This window comes from Pseudopipra pipra, chromosome 16 (genome assembly GCF_036250125.1).
Source record: "Pseudopipra pipra isolate bDixPip1 chromosome 16, bDixPip1.hap1, whole genome shotgun sequence".
Taxonomy (NCBI): domain Eukaryota; kingdom Metazoa; phylum Chordata; class Aves; order Passeriformes; family Pipridae; genus Pseudopipra; species Pseudopipra pipra.
In genome coordinates this window covers 13,966,647-13,992,247 of record NC_087564.1, presented here as the reverse complement: position 1 = coordinate 13,992,247, position 25,601 = coordinate 13,966,647, and the positions used below count along the sequence as shown (strand labels likewise).

General features: G+C 49.2%; 3 protein-coding genes across 13 annotated transcripts in view; 2 read left to right on the top strand and 1 right to left on the bottom strand.

The window, feature by feature from the left end:
- Window positions 1–20: 20 nt before the first annotated feature.
- On the top strand, window positions 21–11,523 carry FLCN (folliculin). Of its 4 annotated transcripts, none has more exons than XM_064673282.1 (12): window positions 21–36; window positions 1,479–1,757; window positions 2,930–3,076; window positions 3,745–3,966; window positions 4,589–4,749; window positions 5,491–5,582; window positions 6,304–6,494; window positions 6,894–7,007; window positions 7,396–7,519; window positions 7,780–7,911; window positions 9,200–9,305; window positions 10,081–11,523. In XM_064673282.1, exons 2-12 carry the CDS (start codon window positions 1,509–1,511, stop codon window positions 10,280–10,282), a joined length of 1,740 nt encoding a protein of 579 aa, XP_064529352.1. In that variant the 5' UTR covers window positions 21–36; window positions 1,479–1,508; the 3' UTR covers window positions 10,283–11,523. The 4 variants fall into 4 exon arrangements, with proteins under 4 accessions (XP_064529352.1, XP_064529350.1, XP_064529349.1 ...); XM_064673280.1 differs by lacking the exon at window positions 21–36 and adding an exon at window positions 63–153; XM_064673279.1 differs by lacking the exon at window positions 21–36 and adding an exon at window positions 275–338.
- A 2,007-nt stretch (window positions 11,524–13,530) lies between these two features.
- Window positions 13,531–15,366, top strand: PLD6 (phospholipase D family member 6). Its single transcript, XM_064673288.1, has 2 exons — window positions 13,531–13,972; window positions 14,058–15,366. Exons 1-2 carry the CDS (start codon window positions 13,570–13,572, stop codon window positions 14,294–14,296), a joined length of 642 nt encoding a protein of 213 aa, XP_064529358.1. The 5' UTR covers window positions 13,531–13,569; the 3' UTR covers window positions 14,297–15,366.
- A 5,430-nt stretch (window positions 15,367–20,796) lies between these two features.
- The window catches only part of MPRIP (myosin phosphatase Rho interacting protein), a 75,524-nt gene continuing 70,719 nt past the window's right edge, over window positions 20,797–25,601 (bottom strand). For 5 of the 8 annotated variants that reach the window (XM_064673270.1, XM_064673271.1, XM_064673276.1 and 2 more), the window contains one exon: window positions 20,797–21,934. In XM_064673270.1, coding sequence (XP_064529340.1) covers window positions 21,863–21,934 — 72 coding nt within the window. In that variant the 3' untranslated portion in view covers window positions 20,797–21,862. Of the gene's footprint in view, window positions 21,935–24,995; window positions 25,062–25,601 lie in introns of all 8 variants that reach the window. The other 3 variants (XM_064673272.1, XM_064673278.1, XM_064673273.1) reach the window with 2 other exon arrangements.

Genomic DNA, 25,601 nt, shown 5'->3' with positions numbered 1-25,601 from the left:
TGCCTCCGGTCCTCCTCATCTCCCCCCTCTCTTGAGGTAATGGCTCCGCCCGGCCCCTGTGGACAGGGCGGCCCTGGGCCGTGCCACTGCCACAGCCGGGGGGGTGTGAGGGACCCTCGGAAGGACAAGGGGAAGTCCCGGCTCGGTCCCGCGGTACGAACGGGCTCCTCATTCATCTCCCTCTCCTTCTCCTCCATCTTCTCTCTGCTTCTTGGCGGCGGCGGGCGGGCGGGCGGGGAGCTGTCTGTGCCTGTCCCCCCCCAGGTGGCGGTGGGGGTGGTACGGCCGGTGGGTCAGTCGGTGTCAGGCGCCCGCGGACACGGGCCGGGGGATCCGCGGTGAGCGGGGCCGGGCCGGGGGGAGCGGCCACGGGGAACCGGGACCGGGGAACCGGGACCAGGGCCCGGCAGGACAGCTCGGCTCGGGTCCGGCAGGGCCTGAGGCGTTCGGGTCCGGGGGCCCTCAGCAGGACCGGCCCGGCCCGGCCTGAGACTCGGGGGAGGGGGGTCTGGTCTGTCAGACCCCAGCCTTGATCAGAGGAGGCACCAAGATATCCAGAGGGATAGAGCCCCTTTTCCTGTGAGGAAAGGCTGGGAGAATTGGGATTATTCAGCCTGGAGAAGCGAAGGCTCGGGGTGACCTAATAGTGGTCGTCCAGTACCTGAAGAGTACTTATAGAAAAGATGGGGCAACACTATTTAAAAGGACCTGGAGTGACAGGACAAGGGGGAACGGGTTCAAATTGAAAAAGAGCAGGTTTAGATTAGATGTTAGGAAGAAATTCTTCCCTATGATGGTGGTGAGGCCCTGGCACAGGTTGCCCAGGGAAGCTGTGGCTGCCCCATCCCTGGAAGTGTTCAAGGCCAGGTTGGACAGGGCTTGGAGTAACCTGGGATAGTGGAAGGTGTTCCTGCCCATGGCAGGGGGTGGAATGAGGTGTTCTTCAAGGTCCCATTCCAACCCAAACCGTTCTGGGATTCTATGAGCCTGCCCTTGTGAGGCCAGAGGTATTTGGGCATGAGGGGTCAGTCGAGCCCCATTGCACCTCCAGTGGGGCCTGAGGTGTCCTAGCTTAGCGACAAGGACCTGGATATGGGTGGGGGGGATTGGGCTGCTCCGCTCCTATCCCATCAGGACACAGAGGGTTGGTCCTGGATCAGTGGAATGCCCAGGGAGATGGTGGAGTCCCCATCCCTGGAGGTGTCCAAGGAATGACTGGACGTGGCACTCAGTGCCCTGGTCTGGTTGACAAGGTGGTGATCGGTCACAGGTTGGACTGGATGGCTGGATGGTCTTAGAGGTCTTTTCCAACCTAAATGACTCTGATTCTGTAATCAGGTGGAGTCGTGCTGCTCCCTTAGGCTAAGCTTAAAGCCAACTGCTCCTGGAGGGATGCAGAGCAGGACTGGCACCACTCGGACCCAAGAGATGCTGTAATATCCCATGTGCTGATGCTGTGTGTTCTCTCCCCTCTGCAGGAGGCCTGGGGGGTGTGCTGAGCTCTCACTATGAATGCCATCGTTGCCCTCTGCCATTTCTGTGAGCTCCACGGCCCTCGCACTCTCTTCTGCACGGAGGTTCTGCACTCGCCGCTGCCCCAGGGCGCGGGCAGTGGGGACATCTCTGGGCAGAATGAGCAGGCGGAGGAGGAGGAAGGTGGGATCCAGATGAGCAGCCGGATCCGCTCGCACAGCCCGGCAGAAGGGGCCAGCGCCGACTCCAGCAGCCCAGGGCCAAAGAAGTCAGACATGTGTGAGGCAAGTGTGAAGATCTGAGTGTGGACATCAGCAGCCCTTGGCTTGACTAAAGGGCTTGCAATTCTTTAATGCAAATTGAGTTATTCAGAGAGGGAAAAAAGTGTGAATTGCACCTTTTTGTGTGTGACTGCTAGTGCCAGATGATCTCCAAGTCCTCATAAACTGTAATGATCCATGACAAGAGGATGAAGGAGCTGTTGCTGAGTACATAGACCTTTGACAGGATGTTGTCTTGAGGTCTCATTAAACCCTGTGTTTCTCCTGTGTCTGAGAAATGCTTTTCTCATCCTTGAAGAGCATTTACTTTGTTAGATTAGGGCAGTCCATTTATTAATAATAATAATTTTAAGAGCAGTATTGATTAGGAAACAGGAAAAAATGCAAAACCAATTTAAACAATAGATAAAATACATAATCATTCAGGACTTTTCATCCTGAAGGAGGGAAGTTCATGTGGAAACCTCCTAGCAGCCTTCCAGTATGTGAAGGGGCCTGCAGGGAATCCAGAGTAGGACTCTTTGTCAGCAACTGTAGGGGTGGGACAATGGTTTCAAACTGAAAGAGGGGAAATTCAAGTTAGATATAAGGAAGAAATTCTTCCCTGTGAGGGTGGTGAGGCCCTGGCACAGGTTGCCCAGAGAAGCTGTGGCTGCCCCATCCCTGGAAGTGTCCAAGATTGGACAGGGCTTGGAGCAACCTGGGCTAGTGGAAGGTGTCCCTGCCCATGGTGGGAGACTGGAACTGGGTGATGTTTAAGGTCCCTTCCAACCCAAACCATTCTGGGATTCTATGATTCTCATACTTTCTTCTATTAATATTTCCTCTGAGGTATCTCACCTTCCCTTCTGTAATGGCCAGGTTTTTTTGGCCAGTTGGTTTCACAGCTGCTGTAACTGAATTTTACCACTTTTAGAGCCAGCACCAAGTTCACAGTGAAATTAAATAGCAGCAAATGAGCATAAGAGCAGAGGAAGTATATCACAGAGTTCTGTGTGAGGAGGTGGGTTCAAATCCTGACCCTGACTCACATTTCTTTGTCTTCTAAGTAGCTGTGTTCCTATTTATACGTGTAAGTAACATTTCCCGGTGTTTTGAAGGGAATTTTCAGAGGTCTTTGGAAACCGGAATAACTGCACGCTCATTTATGGCTGGATTTGCTTTTCTGCCTTCAGGGCTGCCGCTCTCTTGCAGGAGGACACCCAGGATATGTCAGCCACGACAAGGAAACCTCCATCAAGTATGTCAGTCACCAGCACCCCAACCACCCCCAGCTGTTCAGCATCGTGCGCCAGGCCTGCGTCCGCAGCCTCAGCTGTGAGGTAACGGCCCTGGGGGACAGGGAGAGACCCATTTATGGCCCTCTGCATTGCTTCAAATCCAAGATACTGCTTTGCTGATCCTGGCTGCTCTGTGCAGCCTGAAACAGGGAGGGAATGAGGTGGACAGACAGGCACAGAAGCCTGGATTCGTTCCAGAATTGGTGGTAATTTGTAAGGTTGATCTTTGATAACCTCGAGGGTTCCTTCCTCTCACCTTGTGAGACTAAAAATATCCCTCTCTTGTTTTTGTTCCTTGTGTTTATTGTCTTTCTTTCTAAGATAAACTGTTTTGTAAAAACAGTTTTGTAAAATGTCTGAATCTGTTGTTGAGCGCCAAGAAATATTTGGTCTTTGTGGACCATTGGCATTCATCATCTCATATAAGTGAAGGGAAAACCTTACAGATTAATGAGCATTTTTGTGTCAGGATCAGCAAAATCCCTTTTGGACTCTCAGTATTGTAGTTGAATGGAGCTGAATTCTTAAAATACTGTTAAATTGAGTGTTTGTAGGATACCTCTGGAGGGCTGTTTGACCACACTTCTTGGATAGTAGCCTAAAAAGGGCTTCGTTTATTCACCAGGTGTGTGTTAAAGTGCAGGAAGCTGTTCAGTTTTTTACTCTCTGATGTGTTGAGCTACTTTAATGTGAGTGTCCCTTCCCTTCAGGTCTGCCCAGGACGTGAAGGCCCTATTTTTTTCGGAGATGAACAGCATGGGTTTGTGTTCAGCCACACCTTCTTTATCAAAGACAGCCTGGCTCGAGGTTTCCAGCGCTGGTACAGCATCATCACTATCATGATGGACCGGATTTACCTCATCAACTCCTGGCCTTTCTTGTTGGGAAAAATTAGAGGCATCATTGATGAGCTGCAGGGCAAAGCACTGAAGGTGGGTCAGTGCACAGAGTGCCTTTGACTCAACAGCAGCAAAACATCATGATGACTGATTGACAGCTGAGTTAAAAAGCTGATCCAGCTCATGCCAGGGTGGTCATTAAGGTTGACACAAGGGACAAGAGGATGGTGCCTGTCCCCATCCCTGGAAGTGTTCAAGGCCAGGTTGGACAGGGCTTGGAGCAACCTGTAGAAGGTGTCTCTGTCCATGGCAAGGGGATGGGAACAAGATGATCTTTACAGTCCTTTCCAACCCAAACCATTCCAGGATTCTGTATCTGGGGGTGTAGGAGGGAAGGAACAGGATGCCTTTGTCATTTTAAAGAGTTAGTGTTTTTCACAGACCTGCTAGACAATAGCTCTGTGAGAAATTTAAGTAACTAAAGTTGTGAAGGACAGTGATTTTTGAGCACAAGTGTTACTTAATGATAATTTTAGTCAATCTAAGCACAAGATGTCCCTTCTCTCTGTTTCCCCATAACTGGACAAGCATGTGTGTGTCGCACCCTTTTCACTTGGTTGTGATTTTTTGTTGTGATTTTTCGTTGTGATTTTTCGGCTCTGTGGGAACATTTAATCTTTCTCAGTGTCTGACACTGCCCTTCCTCTGCGTGCAGGTGTTTGAGGCAGAGCAGTTCGGGTGCCCTCAGCGTGCCCAGCGCATGAACACGGCCTTCACTCCCTTCCTGCACCAGCGGAACGGGAACGCCGCCCGCTCCTTGACGTCCCTGACCAACGACGAGAACCTGTGGGCATGTCTGCACACTTCCTTTGCTTGGTGAGGCCAACAGTGTTTCCAGCTTCTACAGCTCCTTCCCGAGGAGAAAATTGCCATGTTCTGAAAGGCTGGGAATGTGCTTTGAGTGTTTGTGTGGTTTTTCTCTTGAGGTAATACATGGGACTTGGCGGAGTAGTGTCTTAATTGGAAGGAGCCAGTGCTGATGCCTTTAGGACAAAAAAAAATGTCTTTTTGCTGTAAAGTAAACTAATGTGGCAGCTAATAGAAGCCATGTCTATGTAGATGGAAAGGTTTTGCAGTGTAAAAGTCTGGAAGAAAAGAATAAAAGATGCTCCTACTCCCAGTGTGCTCTACCTTGAATTGACCTACCATGGTGGTTCACCTGGAAGTGCCCATGGTTTGTAATCAGCAGTGTGGGAGAGGCAGCCATTGGGCTCTGTGGGAGTCCAGTTGCTCCAGTGCCTGAGTGTCTCGTTAAACTTCCCTGGAAAGATGCCACAGAGAGGGTTGCAACACTGGCATGTGATTTGGATGAGGGATGAGTGTGTTGCAAAAAGAAATTGCGAAGTGGTGGGATCTGGGTGACTTTGCATGGCAGTGACTGTAAGATGTGTTGATAGTTCCACACTGAGGAAAACACAAGGATGTGTTGGAAGGAAACACAGAGTGGTTGGTGGTTGGATTTTTTGTTGAGCTCATGGCACCAGATTTCTTACTGGATTTTTGCACCCAGCAAGCAGCCTGCATAAACACTGCTTCTTGTTCTTTCAATGTCTCCAGGCTTCTGAAAGCTTGTGGTAGCCGACTTACAGAGAAACTTCTGGAGGGAGCACCCACAGAAGACACCCTTGTTCAGATGGAAAAACTTGCAGGTGAGATAGAAGTTTCCAGAGCTGGAAAGACCCTCTGAGAATAGTTTGTGTGCATAAACACCACATCCTTTGATCAGCATCACAAGCACAGCATCTCTCATCAGCTCTATCTTCGTGGCAGTCTCTGCAGCAGCTGATGCTCTCTCCCATCTGGAGATGACTCTGACAGGAATGTGAAATCCAGGCGCCTCAAAGGCTCTCTGCACGAAGATGTGGTGTTTGTCACTTGAGTAGGAGTGTTGCATCATCATGATTATTGTTCTCTCTGGCTGTGCTGGCCCTCCCAATGAATCTACAGCCAGAGGAATTTGCAGTCACCACATATAGACTTCTTGCTTCTTTTTTCTATGAACTTTCTAAAATTAAAGGATCATAATTTTTTTTCTTGCATTGAATTATTTAATTAACCAATTTAGACTAAAGCTTTGGCCATAACCTTTAAAACTAGAGAACACATTGCTGTCAAAAGATGTGACTCTATGTGTTGTAGAAGATTAAAATTCCTTCTTGACCCTTCAACACTTATCTTTTATCTGAATTAACACTTCATTAACTTTTAGGTCTGTCTGTGCTGTTGCCAGTGCTTTCAGTTACTGTGTTCTGAGCTCTGTCTTCCCACATACAGCCAAAATCACATGGCTGCAGCATGTGGGCACTTCTGAGACAGTTTTCATTCCTAGAGAGCAGCAGTTTTTATGACCAGTCTGCCTTTTTTTGCCAGATCTGAAAGAAGAGTCAGAAGGCTGGGATGGTTCTGAGGAAGAAGAGAAGCCTTCTTCCCAGCCAGATGTTGTGGAAGGGCAGGAACTGTCTAAATGCTCACCTGAAACGTCTCTGATGCCAGACTGCAACAGCTGGAATGTAGCTCACAGAAGGTTGTCTGTCTTTCGCTCTCTCAGGCACATGAGACAGGTAAAAGAGGATGCTGAATTCACAAACTTTGCTCCTGATAATGTTTTTCGAAAAGGTATATTTATTCCCTGCAGCCTGCACTTCTTTCCTGGCTCTGTGTTCAGCACAGTGCCTGCCCAGGCAGTAACACGATATCAACTGCATCTCTGGGGACACTCCCTTGCTCTGGGATCACATGGGCCTCTAGTGATCATCCGTCACGTGGGTTGGGATCATATGATTTCACTCTTAATTCTGTATTTTTCGTCTTCCCAAGAGCAGTGACACTAACCTAATACAGAGGTTGTGCAGAATCTTCAAAGCCATTATCCTGCATGTCAGCCATGTTTTTGACAGGGCAAACTGGACATTTCACACATTTTCGTAACCAGTGCAGAATGCTTTGGGTTTGTTTTTCAGGTTCTTGGGGCATCAGCATTCCGAATGCTGGCTTGGCATGTTCTGATGGGGAACCAGGTCATCTGGAAAGCTCGAGATGTGGATCTTGTCCAGTCTGCCTTTGACGTGCTACGGGTAGAAACTTTTTCCTTCGTTTCTTGGCTGTATATTTTTACATGTATTTCTCTAGTAGTCCAGTCTTTATAATGACCTGTCTCTGACATTCAACCTTGTGAAGAGTGTGTTCTAAATTGTGTTTTTGAAAACAACAACAACAACAAAAAAACACCAAACAAAAAAACCAAACATGCACCAACCAAAACCCCTCAACCTTTGGGTGCCTTGCTTGTCCTCGGCAGCGGCGTAGTTTTTCAAGCTGAGTAGGATAATTTGATCCCCCAAATCAGGAGCATCTGCCTGAGCAGTGCTTCAGGTCTTGGCTAGCCCTGGAATTCAGGGAGAAAATTGTACTTTACTTGTTTAGTTCCAGCGTTTCTCTTGCCGTGTCTCCTCCCCTCTGCAGACGATGCTGCCCATCGGGTGTGTGCGGATCATCCCCTACAGCGACCAGTACGAGGAGGCCTATCGGTGTAACTTCCTAGGGCTGAGCCCACACGTCCAAATCCCACCCCACATCCTATCATCTGGTAAGAACCTGCTGCAGAACCCTCTCCTTCCCTTGTCATCTTACGTTAGAGGACACCAGGCTGGTTTTTTTGTTTTAATAAGTATTGGCTGCATGAACTAAAGCCTGTGCCACTTCCTTTTGTTTTCCCCGTGTCCTTGCCTGATCAGTGGTTGAAAGGTGCAACACTTTATTCACGCACTGATCCTAGCAGGGCCTGTAGCTGTGTTTTATAGTCTGGACTAGCACAGTTCATGCTCTTTTGGGCTCTTATTGCTCTAGAGTTTGCAGTCCTCGTGGAGGTCCGTGCTGCCACCCGCTCCAGTCTCTACCCGACTCTGTTTGATGATGAGCAGTCCCTCAACAAGTATGAGTTTGTTGTCACCAGTGGTAGCCCTGTTGCAGCAGATAGAGGTGGGTGATTTGAAAGCAGAAAAGAACCTGTGTCACTGAGATTAAAAGAGCATCTTGATCTTTACTTGATTTTTGTGCTGTTCATGTACTGGCCCTTAAGGAAGTCTGAGTAGAAGCCAGTTAGTTTGCAACTGGAGTGTTGCTGTTTGAGGTGAGGTTCACAACAGACTGATTAATTATACAGGATTTGCTTTACCAGATCAGCATTTTGGTTATTAATTTTCATAAATGAGAAATGGATTCTGTAACAGGGGTACAGGAATAATTGTAGGGAAATTCTGTAACCCACAGTGAACACTTCCTATCCTGAAATATTTGTGTGTTTATTTTGAGTAAGGCTAACTTATAAGAACCATGGCATTACTCATCTCCCACGTTCCACTTGATAGGCAGGTAGGACTGCTAGAAAAATACCCAGACTTTTTTATTTTACTAGCTTTGTTTAAGCACTTGAACATTTGCACCCAGATGTGATCTGAGTCAGGTCCATCAGTCTTGTGTTTTCTGGGAAGTCTTAATTTAGATGAATTGCCTTCACTGAGTGTCTCAAAAGACATGGCATATGGCTCATCCTTCCTGCTCTGTCCCTTGAAGATGCAGATGCAAAGCAGAGGTTTGTTCTCTCCATAGTGTTCTTCCTGTTGTAGATCCCACATGTACAATTAGTCTACTTTCCATCCAACCAGTGACATGTCCAGAAGCTTCTGGACAAAAATAGTCACTGAAAGGTCTTTTTTTCCACCAAAGCATCAAACTTACTAGGCCACAGACTGCTGGGAAAAAAAGCCTCCTAGGGAATTCCAAAACGTGGTCCAGGAGTGCCTTGGGTTAGATATTGGTTTATTTTTTCACTAAGTATCCTGGAACTACCTTTAGCAAGAGGAACATTAAACTGAGAGTAAGTGGAGACTTCAGAATTGAGGGGTTATATTTTTATATATACGTTTGTATATTGTACAAAGCATGAAGATTTTTCATAACCTTGTGTTTGTAATGAACTTTTGATAAGGGAACAACAAAATCTAAGTAGCATTTAAAAGTGGGTCTGAAGAAAACAAAGGCTCCTGTTTGCACATCCTGGGGTCCTTCACTAAATTCCATGTTGCTTCTTGGATCAGATGCTTTTCTAGTGGGATGATCTTTAGCTCCTCTTCCATGGAAATGAAATCCAGGCAGGCCATTGGAGGATGTATTTAACAGTACTAAAGTAGTAGTAAAGGTGTAAACAGGTAACCTTTAGCTTGTGTGTCCTCTTTCTCACCCTTTCCCCCTCTTTCTGCTCCTGTAGTTGGCCCAACAATCTTAAACAAGATCGAAGCTGCCCTGACCAACCAGAACCTCTCTGTAGATGTTGTGGATCAGTGCCTTGTTTGCCTGAAGGAGGAGTGGATGAAGTAAGTACAGCTGCTTTGCTTTCAGAGAAACAGCTTTGGCACTGATCCTGGAGCAGATACAGCAGAGTGCAGGACAGACTTGTAGTCAGGTAACTTCTGCTGTAGCTCGACGGTAGCTGGATTTACAGGAGTAAATTAAGTCAGGAGTTAAGAATCTCAGAGTTTTTCTGCTCTAGTCCTAACTCTCTTTTTGGCTTTCAGCAGTTTTTAACCTTTATGCTTCAGTTCACACATCTGTAGGTTACCTGCATGACAACACCTGTCTGCCTCACCTTCCTTAGGAGGATTAAATATGCAAATACCTCAGTGCCTGTCAGTGTGCAGCCATATCCCAGTGCAGGTAACACGCCAAACAGATGTCAGGTTTGTGCCTGCAGGCACTACATTTCAAAGGTGCAAGTAGCTGTAAAGGAAGACCAGTCAGTCATGTGAAGCAATTCATGGAACATCACGAATGTGTGAATTTACCTGAAGGCCAGATGGACACTAGATGTGTCTCCCAGGGAGATTCCCAGTTGTCACAATTAGTTGTTGTACTTTCCGCTAGAATGAAAAAAACAAACTAGAAATATGCTTGTTACTACTGAAAATGAGTCACCTCCCTAACTAATCCCTCTTCCTCATCAAAGCATGAGAATAGTTTCCATAAAACACTGGTTGAAGCTTTTGTTAATATTTATTTGCAGTAGGTGCCAAGAGAAACTCCACTTCCTGCTTGTTCCATATTTGATGAGTGAGTCCATTTAATAGTGACAGGAGTCTCTTGTTTCTGCAGTAAAGTGAAAGTCCTCTTTAAATTCACTAAAGTGGACAGCAGACCCAAGGAGGATACCCAAAAACTGCTGAGCATTCTGGGAGCTGCAGAGGAGGACAACGTCAAGCTTCTCAAGTTCTGGATGACCGGCCTGAGCAAGACGTACAAGTCCCACCTGATGTCAACAGTTCGCAGCCCAACGTCCTCAGAGTCCCGAAATTAAAGGGTGCCCAACCTCCCCTGCTGCCTTCAGAGCAGGGAACCCCGAGTTACCTCTGCTGAGCCTGCAGCACGTGCTTTAGGTGGATGGTGCAGCTCCAGCACTGTCCTCCCGTCCTCAAACCAACTTGAAGAGTGACTTGAGTCTTTTCTAATTGCTGTGAGACTGGACTAATAAGTGCTAATACACAGTGCTGCTCTCTGTCTGAAACTCAACTCTCAATCTATACCTGCACACTCCAGACTAAAACACAGCAACGCTCAAAGAATCAGTGTGAATTAATTAAAATCCCATCCTGTCCTCGTCAGGCATTCTGGTGCGGCAGCAGACCTCAGATCTAGATTCCTTGGCAAGACTCAGATGCCTATGACAACATCCAGAGCTCCTGGGATTGGATATGGTTAATCTCAGCAAATCCCACATAAATCTCCAAAATGCCTGAGAGAACAAGAACCAAAAAAAAAAAGAGACGTCACAGGGTGTGGATCACATGTAAATTATTTCAAACCACTTTATGCTCAGATTTAAGAGACTATTTTCTGCTGTAGCATAAGTCAGGATATCCCATGGGAGTCCTGTCACTCCTCTCTATTTATTTATATCTTAACTTGAGAAGGTTTCAGCATTTGCTTTGGAAATCTTGTCTGGGAGGGCGAATTGTAAAATAAGAAGTCTCAAAATGCAGCCTGCTTTCCTCTCAGAGGGTAAAATACTTGCCTTGTTTTGCCTGTGGTTGCAGAACTTCCAGGTAATGAAGATACACCCTCACCAGGATAAGGTTCTGGAGTTCTTCTGTCTTCAGAAGTAGTTTTTTAGCTTCCTAATTAAGTTAAGCAGAAGAGATTCAACCTGTAGGTGCTCCCTTATATAACTCTATAGTAGCCATTTTTGCTTAATAGTTCATGGAAACATTGGTGCATTTTTTAATTACCTAAACAGATATTCCTTATCTGTACTGTAAGGAATCACTGTTTCTGTTGTGAAGTCTACAGTTTATGTCTTTTTTTGGTTTTTCTGGATCATTATTGGGAAAACTTGACATTACCACAGACATTCTGACCAAGCTAAAGGCAGGTTTTACCCAGGTGACCTTCTACACTCATTCAAGCTCAGAGAGGATGTTCCAACTTGTCACGAATTCTGTTCTTATATATAAAATATGCAGGTTGATTTTTGTCTGGAACATCTGTAAAATGGAGACAGGCATTAAATCTCATAAGAGCTATTTTTGTAAAAGGAACAAAGCCTGGTTTTGTGTTAATTTGCAATGTGTTTGTGTGTGTGGTGGTGGTGGAAGCAGCAGTTGGTCCACAAAATTCCTGCATCTTAGCCTAGATCTAACCTACAGAATTTAATAGTCTTTTCCTCTTAACGTTGTTTGTGTTAGTTTATTGTAGAGTGTCCGGGTAGTCTTTATTTTTGTACTTGAAAACTCTTCTGGTCCTATTCAGAGCTGTGTAACACAGCAGGTGAGACATTACTTGGCATTTACACCTTCTCAATTGCTGAACTGGTTTTATCTTTTAAAAACCAGTTCCTAAGCAATCCAACATCAAAACCTAGTCTAGTCATTTCTTCCAAAACAGTGAAAAGGTGGTCACAAGGTCAAGGCTGAGGCTGCTGCTTCTTCCTTGTGCTTGGTGAGTCATATGTGATGTTGCTCCATCTTCATCCTGACCTGACAAGGCTGTCATGGACAACTAGACTCTGGATAACACATCATTTTTGAACCAGGGCAAGGAAACCACTAACTTAGCGCTTATAAAATGCCCACAGGAAAGAAGGGGGAGAGCTGCTAAGTCAGTGAGCATATAACCCAGATGTGCTTGGCTGCCAGAACACATCTATACGTGGGATTACCAAATAGTTGTCTGGGCAAGTTCCTGCAGCTCGCTGAGGCCGCGGGTGCTCCCTTTGCCGTCAGCGATAGCTGGAATGTGCACAACTTAATTAACAAAACGTCATGTCTGCAGACATCTTTCACCACCCTCCTCCCCTCCAAACGATACGCCTTAGAGACAAACTGATTAAGGCAGGATAATTCTTTATTCCGAGCTGATTTCCTTTCCTGCCTGGCTGAGCAGCGCGTACCCGGGAGCGAGGTGGGAGCGGCGAGTGCCAGAGTGCCAGCGCTGGGTCACTGCTGGGTGCAGGCAGAGACAAAGCCTTTTTGCACCAGTTCTGCCACCCCTGTCCCCTCAGCCGGGCAGGATCCAGCAGGTCAAGGCAGGTGATTGTCCCCCTCTATCCTGCCCTTGTGAGACCCCACGTGGGGTGCTGTGTCCAGCTGTGGGACCCCAACATCAGAAGGACGTGGAGCTGCTGGAGCAAGTTAGGAGGAGGCCGCAGAGATGTTCCATGTGCTGGAGCACCTTTGTTCTGCAGCCAGGCTGGGAGAGCTGGGGGTGTCCAGCCTGGAGAAGAGAAGGCTCTGGGGAGACCTGAGAGCCCATTCCAGAGCCCTTTCCCTCTCCAGAAGAGCTGGAGAGGGACTTGTGACAAGGGCATGAAGTGACAGGACAAGGGGGAATGGCTTCCCACTAACAGAGGTCAGGGTTAGATGGGATACTGGGAAGAAATTCTTGGCTGTGAGAGTGGAGAGGCCCTGGCACAAGTTGCCCAGAGAAGCTGTGGCTTTCCCATCCCTGGAAGTGTCCAAGGCCAGGTTGGATGGGGCTTGGAGCAACCTGGGCTAGTGGAAGGTGTCCCTGCCCATGGCAGGGGGTGGGACTGGATGATCTTTAGGGTCCCTATTGCATATCTGCAGCACAAGGGCTGGTGCTTGGGGATGGGTTGGGTATATGGGGAAGGATTTGGTGTTTGGGGGTTTGGTGTTTGGAGCAGGGTTTGCTGTGTGGGGAAGGATTTGGTGTGTGGGGAAGGGATCAGTTCTGTGTGTGTGGTTTTGGTGTATGTGAGGAAGGGTTTTGGTGTTTGGGGAAGAGTTCGGTGTGTGGGGAAGGGTTTGATGTTTCGGGAAAGGTTCGGTGTTTAGGGAAGGGTTCGGTGTTTGGGGAAGGGTTGGATGTGTGGGGAAGGGAAGGGTTCAGTGTATGAGTGCTTGTGTGTGCATGCAGGTTTGGTGTATGGGAAAGGGTTCAGTGTTTCGGGAAAGGTTCGGTGTGTGGGGTTTTGCTGTGTGGGGAAGGCCCAGGCTCAGGCTCAGGCTCAGGCCCAGTTTCAAGCTCAGGCCCAGGCCCGGCAGCCCCTCCCCGGTGCCTCCCACGCCTGCGCGCCGCTCCCGGGGGATGTGTCCTGTGGGATGTGTCCTGTGGTGTGTGTCCTGTGGGATGTGGAGTCCCGCGGGGCTCCCTCGGGCCGCGCTTCTCGCCGTGGCGGCGGCGGCGGCCGCGCTGGCGGTGGCGGCCTGGCGGCGGCCGCGGCCGCTCCGGGAGGTTCTGTTCTTCCCGTCCCGGCCCTGCTGCCTCGAGGCGCTGCTGGCCGAGGCGCCCGGCGCGCCCGCCCTGCCCTGCCCGTGCCCACTGCCGCGGGCCGAGACCTCGCTGAGCCGCCTCGTGCGGCGCCTCCTCTCCGCCCGCCGCTCCCTCGACCTCTGCATCTTCGCCTTCTCCTGCCCGCAGCTCGCCCGAGCCGTGCAGCTGCTGCACCGCCGCGGGGTCCGCGTCCGCCTGGTGACGGACGCGCAGTACATGGGGCTGCACGGCTCCCAGATCGGCCGCCTGCGCCACGCGGGTGAGCGCCGCCGACCCCGGGAGCGGGGGGAGCGGGGACACGGGGGAGGCTCGGACAGCCCTCAACAGCTGCCGTGTCTTTGTAGGGATCCAGGTGCGCCACGACCAGCACGGCGGGTTCATGCACCACAAGTTCGCCATCGTGGACCGCAGGATGCTCATCACGGGCTCCCTCAACTGGACCACCCAGGCCATCCAGAGCAACAGGGAGAACGTGCTCGTCGTGGACGACGCCGCGTGTGTGAAGCCTTTTCTGGATGAGTTCGAAAGGATTTGGGAAGAGTACAATCCCACCAATTACGTTTTTCCCAAAGTCAGTAACTGATTGAGCTGCCGTACAGGGCTGGTGGAGCACTTGACAGATAACACCACGAATTTATTATTTTTTGTAGACATAATTGTTTTGTATCCGTCTGGGTGCAACTTGGGTAAACTCCTCCAGAAAAATGAAGTGCTCAGTGCCCTAAAATGCCACAGATCCCTTGCCGCGGGTCATTCCTGTGCTAGAGGGAATGACCCACCTGTTTGTGAGTTGTTTTGTGAGGATGACAGTGACAGAGCTGCATTCAGAGGCATTAAAACATTGGGCAGACTCGTTGCCGTGCCTTGGTGCAGTCAAGGTATGTTCATACCATCCTGGGCAGGTTTTTCAGTGGTAAAAGTCACATTTGCCAACTTGGGGTACTGCAAATGGAATTGTGTCACAATGGCTCCTCTACACCAGTAACTAAAGGAGAGATTAGAGGGCTGCAGCAGTTTGAGTTTGTATAGATTAAGCACCTGAGTTACATTTCTTGTTAGCATTAATTGTTGAAAGTTTGTAAAAGGAAATTTGTGGGAAATAGGCAGAAATTTCTAAGTTTTGACTGTGTATATGTTTCTTTTGGTTAAAGATTACTAGAGAGCTCTGGTGTAAAAGAATGAGCACAGATACTAATGACAGACTTGTCTTCCAGCAAGGAAGTGTAGGCAAGACTGGAAGGAAACAAGAGAAAACTGTTCTCTGGGAACAGTCGGTCTGTCTGTCTGGAGAACAGACATGGCTGGAGTTGGGTCGCACATTTTGGGAGAGGTCTGGAAACCCTGGTTTATTCAGGTGCTGGGACACCCATGTCCTAGTCTGGGTCAGTGACCTCACCTGTGCTGGCAGCAGCAGGGAGGAAAAACAAGGGGAGGGAGGTGACATCTCTCTCCCTGCAGCTCAGAGTGGAAGAAAAATGGTGTAAACCAAAGGATTTCAAACTCTGAATAGTGGCTGTGTAAGAATTGTTTCACACTGAATACAAAGTGCTTTAACCTTTTTTCACGTTGAGAGATTATTTGATATTCTGTTACCAGTTTTTTTACCAGCGGTGCTGTGACTGGCACTGCCAAATAAACCATTTTCACAGAAAACCTCAACATCCTCATTTGGTTTTTGCCCTGCAATTCCTGTAGGTCCTTAGGTGTTATTTAGGATACATGGATATCACCAGAGATTGTAGATTTGTTCTGTTCTGCCTGAGAAAGTTCGGATGGAGGAAAGAACACGATGTTACCTGTGGTGCAGCAACTACAGAAGCACTTGGGGAAGGTCATTCTCTAGTAAATCCCGTTCAACAGCACTAGATTTAAACCACTCTAAATAAATTACTGCTTATTAAAGTGCTGCCTGTTGCATTTCCTTTGCGAAGTGTGACTATAAAAGCAAACAGCTCCCTCATTTTCAGGCTCTGGCCTCTGCCCTGTTCTTCTTTTTGGAAGAGAACACCTCACACACGGCACGCAAAGGGTGGTGCAAAAATAGTTTATTACGATATAGTTAATGTAAAGTTAGGTAATTATATTTACAAAGTAAAAATGATCAGCTACATCCAGGGGAGCCTAGCATGTCACACAAGGTTTTGTAAGGAATAAATACTGTGAGAAAGAGGGATGTGTCTATTACAGCAAGCAGCCAATGGGGAACGGTGGCTCTTAAAAAAGCACTGAAATAAACTGGGAGTGGAAGGGAGAAGGGAAGGAGAGAGGAGCTCACGCACACTGAGAAACAGGAGCCTCCCACACCCTTCCCCATTGCAGAGGGAAAATACCCTGTGTGGGAGGTCAGGGGCTGCAGCATCCCAGCACTGCCCGGGCTCTGATGCCACTTTGCTGCTCAGCCACGTCACAGGTCAGAGGTGGAGGGCTGGCTGCTGCATCCCCTCATCACAGAGATGACTCTTGTCCCCTCCTTGCTCACAATTCCTTTGGGTCATTTCCATGTACAAGTGGCAGACCATGGAGTTAACCCAGAACAAGTCCCCACTGGTTACAGGTCAGTCGTGGGGTAAAACTGTTCTCTGAGAGAACCAAGGCAAAGCTGTTTTTCCATAGGGTAGTGAAGTACCTGAATAGCCTGCTCAGACACCACCCACAGCCTTGCAGAGCTTCCTTCTGTCCCCCCAAACCTTCATCCTTTCAAATGATTCTTTAAACTCTCAAGCCACCGAGAACTCCAGGACCCAGGAGGGTAGACCCAGGCCAAAGCCAGAGCATTCCTGTTTTCTACTTACCATGGTCTCTAGTATTTTACATGCTTTACTGTCTCTAGTTTAGAACAAACAGTGAGTGTTCCTGTCGTCCTGCACACAGGGTGAAGAAAGCATGAAGAACACAATGGTAATTGCACCCATTATTTACAAGTTCACGGCCAGCTGGGTTAGTTCAGTTGGAACCAACTCGTCTGGCTCATCAGGTTTCTCTAGTAAATCCCACACCCTCTGTTTCTTTAGCAGCCTCACACTGAGGCCAGGCTCACGTTGTTCCCAGCCTGGTGCTCCCTGCTCCTGCAGCAGCACGTTGGATCCTCTTCTAAAAAGTGGTTTGTACTACAGGATCACGTTCAGCTCAGGAGTAACTACGTTGTAGGGACAGCTACGCTGGAGGTTACACACACTGCACCACCACACTGCTGTGGGATGGGAGTCTGTGCAGCAGGGGCTGTGGATCCCTTGGGAAGTCCAAGAGAATCCCAGATGTGCTGAGCAAGGAAGCACAGTGTTACAGGTGCCTCCCAAATCCGGGGGCTCACTGTGCTCACCATGACAGCCCCAGGTGACTGTGCAAGGAGAGCTGTGTCACACCAAGGAGTTGTTGCTGCTCTCTATAACAACAGGTAACAGTTTGCACATGCACGGCGTCGATGCCACTTTCAAACACAAGATTACTGAGTCCTCTGAATGGAAAAAAAATAACCCAAATTTATAGCAAAGTAGGTTACAGCGGTCAAAGGGACTGTACACAATCTTTGGACAGGTACCTTCATAACTAAAGGAGTAGGTCAGCAGAAAAGGCTTGAAAATATATTTATAACAGTCCTAAAACCCCAAAGAAATGGTTTATCAGGGAAGACAGGGTGGGTTGGACACGTTACACTCATCGCTTCTTTCCCAACCCGCACGTGGAACAAGATTTAAAAATCAAACCCACAACTCAGTCGCAAAAGAGAACCCTCTGCTAATTGCTGAGGAATAAATATTTACACTGCGTGCTTGGAACACTATACAGGTTTTAAATTACCTTTTTTTTTTTTTTTTTTTAAAGAGAAGAATAACAAAGCTTTTTTTCTTTAAAAAATGGAAAAAAATTACAGAGCAAAGGTCAGCTACAGCGAGCGTGTGTGTGCTTGAGTGTCCACAACAAACTGAGTATCTGAACCAGGAAAAAAAATGCAAAGGTCTCATGGAAGTGCCATCAAGTACAGTCAGTACAAAAGTGACATATTCTGCAGTGTGAGGTGGTGAAGCTTTTACTGCAGCCCAGTTCTCTGGTACAGAACAAAAAAAAAATAGGGACTTTTCTGGTTTGCAAGTCAGCACCAGTTCTACACAATTCTGGTTTTGAAGCAAATGAACACAGCTTGCTTCTTTTTTTTTTTTTTTTTATAAGTGGGCAAAGAAAAGGTGACATTTAAAGAAGGATTCAGTCTAGTTCAGGGGAGATGGTGCAAATGGGAGGAAAATTTTACTCAGGAAAAAAATAAGATTACTTGGAGCTGACGAGAAGACGCCTGTGCCTTCACTGCACTTGACTTTTCCTAAACCCAAGTCAGTGCTATCAATAGTGTGGAGTGGTGCAAAATGCAGCAGCTTGCCCACACACTTTCCTATTTAAATAACCACTGATTAATCCCAAAAGACAGATGAAGCCTGGAGCAGGAAGAAGAAAGAGGATAACTAAGGACCACTGCTATGAGTAATAAGCCTCCCAGCTGGCTTTTTTGCATGCCCCTCTCCCCACCTTATTTTCAAGCACTGTTCTCTGCAGGAAAATTTCAGGTTTTGGCTCTTTATTGGTGCTGCAGGTTCTCCCTTTACTGAATAAGAGAACACCACCACCATGTTCATTAAAGACCCCCTGGCTTAGAGAGAAGTATTTTCAACCAATAAGTTCAGCAATGAGATTAATTGATTTGGTTTATTAAACACCACTGAAGCCCTGACAGTGGTGGCTGGTCCCCCCATCCCTGCACACACACATCCCTGTGGTTGTTCTCCCTGTTCCCTGGGGCTGTTCTCCTGCCAGCCAACACCTTTTATTTCAGCTACACCTGGTAGTGCCAGGGTGTTTTGTTTGTTTGTTTTTCCCCAGCAAACCTGCCTGTTTTGCTTTTCTAAAGCAATTTGAAGGTCTGGGCCAATATGGATTAAACAAAAGGAAACCTCTGAGCAGCTGATTCCCTGGAGCTGATCATACAGAGTCTGGGTAATCCTTAATTCAAATCCTTTTACAGATGTTTCCGGGAGCCCCTAAAAGAGGGAGGGGGGTGATGTGAGGACTGACATTTTCTGTACAATAAGGTAAAAAAATAGTGGAAAGAGAGAAGAAAAATCCAGCTTCATTCCTGATGCTGCTGGATCCCTGGCAGTGCCTCACCAGAGAGATGCAGTGCAGTGCCTTGGGTGAAGAACTTACAAAAGTGGCCCAGAAGTTTCTATAATCTCTTGCTTAGCCCAGGGACATGTCTACAGGAAAGGAGCAAGAGCTCCACAAGTGTCCCTGGGCTGTTTCTCCCCCCAGTAACCAGCAGTAATATTTTTATATGTGTATAAATAAGAATATCCCCCACCAGCCTCTCTTCACAGGGTGATTTAGGGCTGGAGCACCACACAGAAAGGGCAGCTCTGGACCCTCCCTGTCTTCAGCACAGAGCTTTGCCAACACATCCAGTGTCTTGCTGCCCATCTTCACCCCTTTCTTAAAAAAAAAAAAAATCATATTAATGTATTTACAGATGCTGAGTCAAAAGCTGGGGATGATCTGCTTCATGTGTGCCCTCCACCTGCACAGCTGGTCTCTATGTTAAGAAATCAGCCTGGAAGCAGGAGCTTTCTGGCAAAGAAATCCAGTGCTCTTACTTGGCTCAATAACTAGTCCCAGGCAGGACACTAAGCTGCAAGAGAGGATTTTTTTGGTATGAGCAAATGTACAGCAGAAAACTTCTCTCCATGGGGAGCCTCCCAAAGCTCAGCAACATGATCCTGTATCAGAAAGGGCCCATCCTGTGTCCCCAACGCCACCAATGAGCCAATGCAAATAGCAAGTGCCAGTCCTCACACTTAGAATTACGGCTCCTGAGCCAATGAAGCATCCAAAGGAAAAGCAGGGTTTGCTGGGGGACATAAGGGTCAAGGTCCACATGGCAAGAAGGAGACCAGCACGTTCTGCTCAGTTGGCTAAAGAGGATGAAGTCCCATCATAAGTCTTAAGAGAAGAGGAGGAGGAGGAGGACGCTGTTCTCCCAGAGGCAGTGACATCTTCTAAGGGAAGAGCAATGACAATGACAAGGCCCACATGCCACTCCACATCCATGCTGCATCCCACAGCCTCTGCCGGGACATCACAGCTCACCAAGGACCCAGAGCAGCCAGAGATGAAGTGTAAAGCTTATCGCTGCTGAGAGCTGAACAGATGACTTTGGATGTGACCAAGCCATGCTCCAGGACATCTTTCTTACCCTGCTCCCATCTCCAGGACTTCCATGCACACCGGGGCATGCAGACCATCGCAGCAGAAGAGTGTCCCTGGATGTGCTCTCTGCCCACTGACAGGTGCTGACATCTTGTCTGGGGACAAGTGGTGCTCCTGTGGGCAGGACCCGAGCGCTGCCACGAGTGCCCCGGGAGAATCCAAGCCGAGCACTTGGCCATGGCAAGGCCACACAAGCTGGACGAGAGCCTGATTCCCACCACGTTCTGATGACATCATCTCCTGCAGAGGGCCTGGTGGCTGGAAGGGAGATGCTGCTCCAAGCAGGAGGATGAGGGCGACTCTTGTGGTGCAGCCTGGCAGGACTGGAGATGTCCATCCCCAGCCCTGTGGTGCTGAGAGCTGCGCTTGCACTGCCCACCTAGCGGACCCAAAACCAGCAGGGAAGGAGACAGAGCTGCCTCAACCACGTGATGAGTGCCCAAGGACAAGAGGAATCTTTGCTCCTGGTGAAGGCCAGGATGTACCTTTAACATCCCAGCCTGATGTGACGCAGTTCACTTGGCACATGAACAGGGCTGGGAAGCCAAGATGCTGGAGAGCTCTTTCAGCCCTGGTGAGTGGCGAGGCAGGACCTGGGGGCTTTCCAGGTGGCATCTTGAAATTTAGCCCGGGATGAAGCCCCAACACCTGGGCAGCTGCTACAAAACAGCACAGGCTTCTTCTAGGAAGCCTCTGCTCAGCTGGCTGCGACCATCTAGTGCTACCAGCTCCTCAACTCACTTTTGGTTTGTATCCATTTATCGGCCTCACGGTGCTAAACTGTGTATTTTAAATACAAAAGCTACTAGGACTGAGAAGGTCTGAAGCACATACTGGTTTTGAGACTTTTATTTCAGGAAAAGATTAAAGAATTAAAATAGGAGCTGCCCTGCTGACAAGAAGAGTTGAATTCAAGAAGCTGATAAAAAAGGAGCATTATACGCATTGAGCACTGTGCATTTTCAGTCAATATTGGCTCTACTTTCTACTCTACTTTCCTTTGACTAGGAAAAGGGAGTTTCACATGCGCACAGACCCTGGGATACACGGGACTCAATGAGAGGAAGGGAGTAACAGCAAAAAAAGAGAGTGCTGGGCTTGATCTAACAGAAGCAAGAAAGTGATCTTACAGCTCAGCCCCTGGAGCACCAACTCCGACCACCAGCGAGACGGGAGCAAAGACGCGCCGACGGGGCAGACTTGGTGCACTTCAGTAGCTGCAGCTCCCTATCCAAAACCACCTGGGCAGCCACCAAAGCTCGCCAGGCTTCGGTGGCACCTACATTCAGGATACGGCACAGTCACGGGGCAGGAGAATCACTTCTTGTATCCTTCTCCAGCGGGATGTCAGTGTTGTACCTCCAGACTCGCGCTCCCCAATGGCTTCCCCCGGGCTTTCCCCCCTTGTAGGTGCAAGTAATGCAGTCGAGATCAATGATTAGATCAGGCTCCTGGCGTGCTCTGAGCACTGGGTCTCTAGACAGCAGTAAGAGCTCAGTCTGGCCGACACCACCCAGGCCCTGCTTGCACACCAGAGCGGCCGGTACGACAGAGCTATAGCTTATTAACAGGCTACTGAGCCTTAATACTGACACTTAGTGTAATGGTTTACAGTAAAGAAAGGATTCTCCTACAAAGCGCCGAAGAGGGGGGGGAAAAACCCCAATCCAATCCCTTCCTCTCTCTCTCTCTCTCAGAGTCTCTGGAGCATCTCACAAGCAGGGAAAGGAGCCGGGGAGGCGAGGGGGCGGCGGGGGGGGCACCACCGCGGCGCCGGGTCCCGTCGGGAGCCTCAAGACGAACGACAGCAAGGACAGTCGTAAGGAACGAGAGACAAACGGTGCTGGTGCTGTGCTGCCTCAAGCTGGGAGGTGCGCGTGGTCAAGCGGAGCGGGGAGAACTAGTCTTTCTTCAAGTCCCTGGATTCAAAAAGCTTCAGGCGTTCTTGCACAGTCAGACCTTCCTTCAGACTCTGGGAGAGAGAAAAGACAAGAGAGCGTGGGACGTGGGCGGGCGCCCGGCACGCGGAGAGGGGGCGATGCTCAGGCAGAGGAGACGAGGCAGTGGAGGGATGGGCTCCTTGGCGGAGAGATTAGTGGGACATGCTGAGAGAAAACACACGGTTATGGAGGGCGGTTACTGGTGCCTAGAGAGAGGGTGAGATTGCAATGAACCAGGCGACGGACGAGAAGCGAATGAGAGGCACACACCATGCTGCAAGCGGGATTAGCTGACTGGGAGATGACCCCCTGGGCCCCTGGTGCAGTGCTGGATGGGGCAATTCCAGCAGAGCTCCGGCACCATGGGAACCTCTGATGAAGCTGGGATTTGGTACCCTAAAGCCCCAGGATGCTGAGCAGGACCTGCACACTGGTCCTTCCTTGCCTCCTGCACCACTGTGGCACCCATGGGGACGGTTCTGGCTCTGGTCAATGCAGGATTTGCTCCAGGAGCCCTGGAAACTGGTGTGTGCTGCCAGTGGCCATCTCAACCACTCTAATCCCAGCCTGGGGTTATCCCAAGCCAAAACTGCCTCGACTGCCCAGGGTTAGACAGACAACTCCTAAATTCTGCTCAGGTCTGGCAGGGTCTGATGGCTGATCCAATTCAGATGCAGCATCCAGATTTCAAGGCACAACGCTCAGCTGACCATCACGTAGGCCAGCCCTCCTAGCCCTTGGCACTTGGAACTGTGAAATCCCTCACCTACATGTGGGAACCCAGGAGAACAGCAATGAGAGGGGCAGAAACCCAGAAACAAATTGCTTGACTCCTGTAAGTCAGCTTTAAGCTGAAACCAGCCCGAGGGGACACACCAACCTAACACCAGCCTCTCTCCTTCCTCCAGCCTCAAACCTGTGTCATGAGAGATTCAGGGGAGCAAAGTCTTGGGAAATGAGTTGTCCCTGCTTGCTGTGGATGACTTGGCACAGCCATCCCCCCTAAAAACAGCCTCCAGAGCCAGGGTTCTGCCCCTTCATGCCCCACTGCTGGCACAGCTGCCTGCCAGCCTGTTCCTTGGAACTTGCAAGGAATTCACTCTGCAGCTGGAACATTATTTGCTTTACAGACTAAGACTTGCACCTTCAAAGGCACAGACTGGAGGAATGGAACTCAGCTCCTATAAGGAAAGGCTGAGGGAATTGGGATTGTTCAACCTGGAGAAAAGGAAGCTCCAGGGAGACTTTAGAGCCCTTTCCTGTACCTAAAGGGGCTCAAGAGAGCTGGAGAGGGACTCTGGACAAGGGCATGAAGTGACAAGACAAGGGGAATGGCTTCCCACTGACAGAGGGCAGGGTTAGATGGGATATTGGGAAGGAATTCTTCCCTATGAGGCTGGTGAGGCCCTGGCACAGGTTGCCCAAAGAAGCTGTGGCTTTCCCATCCCTGGAAGCGTTCAGGGCCAGGTCGAATGGGGCTTGGAGCAACCAGGGATAATGGAAGGTGTTCCTGCCCATGGCAGGGGGTTAGAACTGGATGATTTTTAAGATCCCTTCCAACCCACACCATTCTGGGACTTTATGATCCTATTAACAGGCAGCCATCTCTCCTTTTCCTTTCCCTTCCCTGACTGTGGTGCCAGAGGACTGTTCAATCACAGCAGCAGGTTAGACTTTTTGGATGGTTTTTTTTTCCCATGTGTTTATCAAGGCAGGACTCCATGATAAACTTGCCCCAAGGCTGTGCAGATTCCCATGGTTACTGTATTTCTGGAAATGTTTTTCCTCCCACAGACCCACAAACACAGAACGGCTTTGCCAGGCAGCACGGAAATGAAAGCACTGAATTGGATTGAATTTCCAAATGCTCTGTGCTTTCTTTCCAATGGGCAGCAGAGTCTCCTGGGATGTGAGTCTCTGAGCACACACTTCCTAAGGGAAGTTTACTTTGGGCCTCTTTAAATGGGAGCAACCCGTGCATTCCAGTTCGTGCATCTGATTTCTCATTAGATGGAAGGAGGCACCAGGAATCATTAGACCATTCTGCCTGATGGTACAAATTCCAGCAAATTCAGCCCCCAGGCAGTCTCACAACCCATTTGAGTTGCTGATGAGGGGAGCCTGATGAAGTGAGACTAATATGGGATGATATCTGAGATAAAGGGATCCTCCATCACACTTCCTGGGGCTCTCCAGCCACCCCTCTGTCACCATGCTGGGAGCTCCCCTCTCCTCTAAACTGCCTCTGCAGGTGCTCCAACCTCAGTCTTTGCCACAGGCCAGTAAATTTAACTATTGCTCCAGTTAATGGAGATATCTGGCTCATTGGGTCAGCCTCATTTCTCAACAGCTCCCTCCTTTTGCTGGATGAGCTTGGAAGCCACTGTGTGGGATGAGGTGCAGTGCCAAGGGATGGAGAGCAGCTGGGTGGACACTGGGGGCTGGAGGAGAACTGGAGAGCAGGAGGAAGAGGTTACTGGGCAAGGAAGACTCTTGCTCAGGCCCTAATCAACCTGAAGATGCAGCAATTATGGGCAAAGGACATTTAAGGCAGCCCAGGACATCATCCTCTGGAGTTGAGGCAGGGGTCACCATTTCCCATGCTCCAGGCTGTTGTGGGAAATGCACTTACAGGCATCCCTGACCATTCCTCCACCTGGCTAACAGCAAACTGGGTGTTTTCCTGTGAGACCTGGATGGTGCTGGAGTTTAGTCTGAGGCATGCAGAGTCATTCAGGCGTGCACACTCAGTGTCCCACGCTCCCAACACAGCAAACAGGAAAACGTGCCCCACCATGCCCAAATCCTCTCCGTGTCGGTGAGCTGTGTTGGAGAGGGTGGGAGGAGCAGAAGACCAGAAAGGCATATTCCCCTGGGAAGAGCCAGAGAGGCCGTGTTTCATACAGATCCTGGGTGCAGTGACTTCTCCCCTCCCTTCCCCCCTCCCCCAGGAAAAGAATTAGCCGTAAATAAACGGGTCAGTCATCAAGAGAAGAAGGGCTCTGGTTTGCCGTGGAGGTGTGAGCAGGGCATGCAAAAGTTGGGCCGCTCCCGTGGGCAGCTGCGTCGCTGGGCGGGTGCCGGTTTGTTTACCTACGTGGCAGGGAACCTGGACTCGGGTTCATTTCAGTTATCCCATGAGACCTGCTCAATAACGGACTGTTGAAGGAAAAAGCAAAATAAAGAAAAAAAAAAACAAAAACAAAAAACAAGAAGCTCATAAATCCCAAGTGCATTGGCGCTGGCGCAGCCCCAGCCCCCGCCCCGCAGCGACAGCACCCAGGCACAGACCGTGCTTGCTCTCCTCTCCTCTCCTCCTTTCCCACCAAGCAACACACACAGAGACCACAGAAAAAGTGATCTGAGTTGAAGTGGTGAGGGGAAACCCAATATCAGACTGGTCCAGCAGGTCTGAGCTGCCCCAAAATGTGCAGAGGTCTCTCTGTGTTCACTGGGTGCAGTGCAGGCACCCCGAGCTGAGGAGCTGCCGCTCACAGAGCTCTGGGAGTGACTGTTTCCCCATGTGGGCACCGAGCTTGAAGCCTTTTGCCTCTCCTGCAAGGGCCCAACCACTTCAAACATCAGCATGAGACACCAGGTGAGAGGCAAAGCAGGTTTGTTCATGCTCATCTTCCTCCCAGCAGACTTATGTTTAATGCTGACTCCTGATCAGCATTATTTGCCCTGTTTTATCCCTGT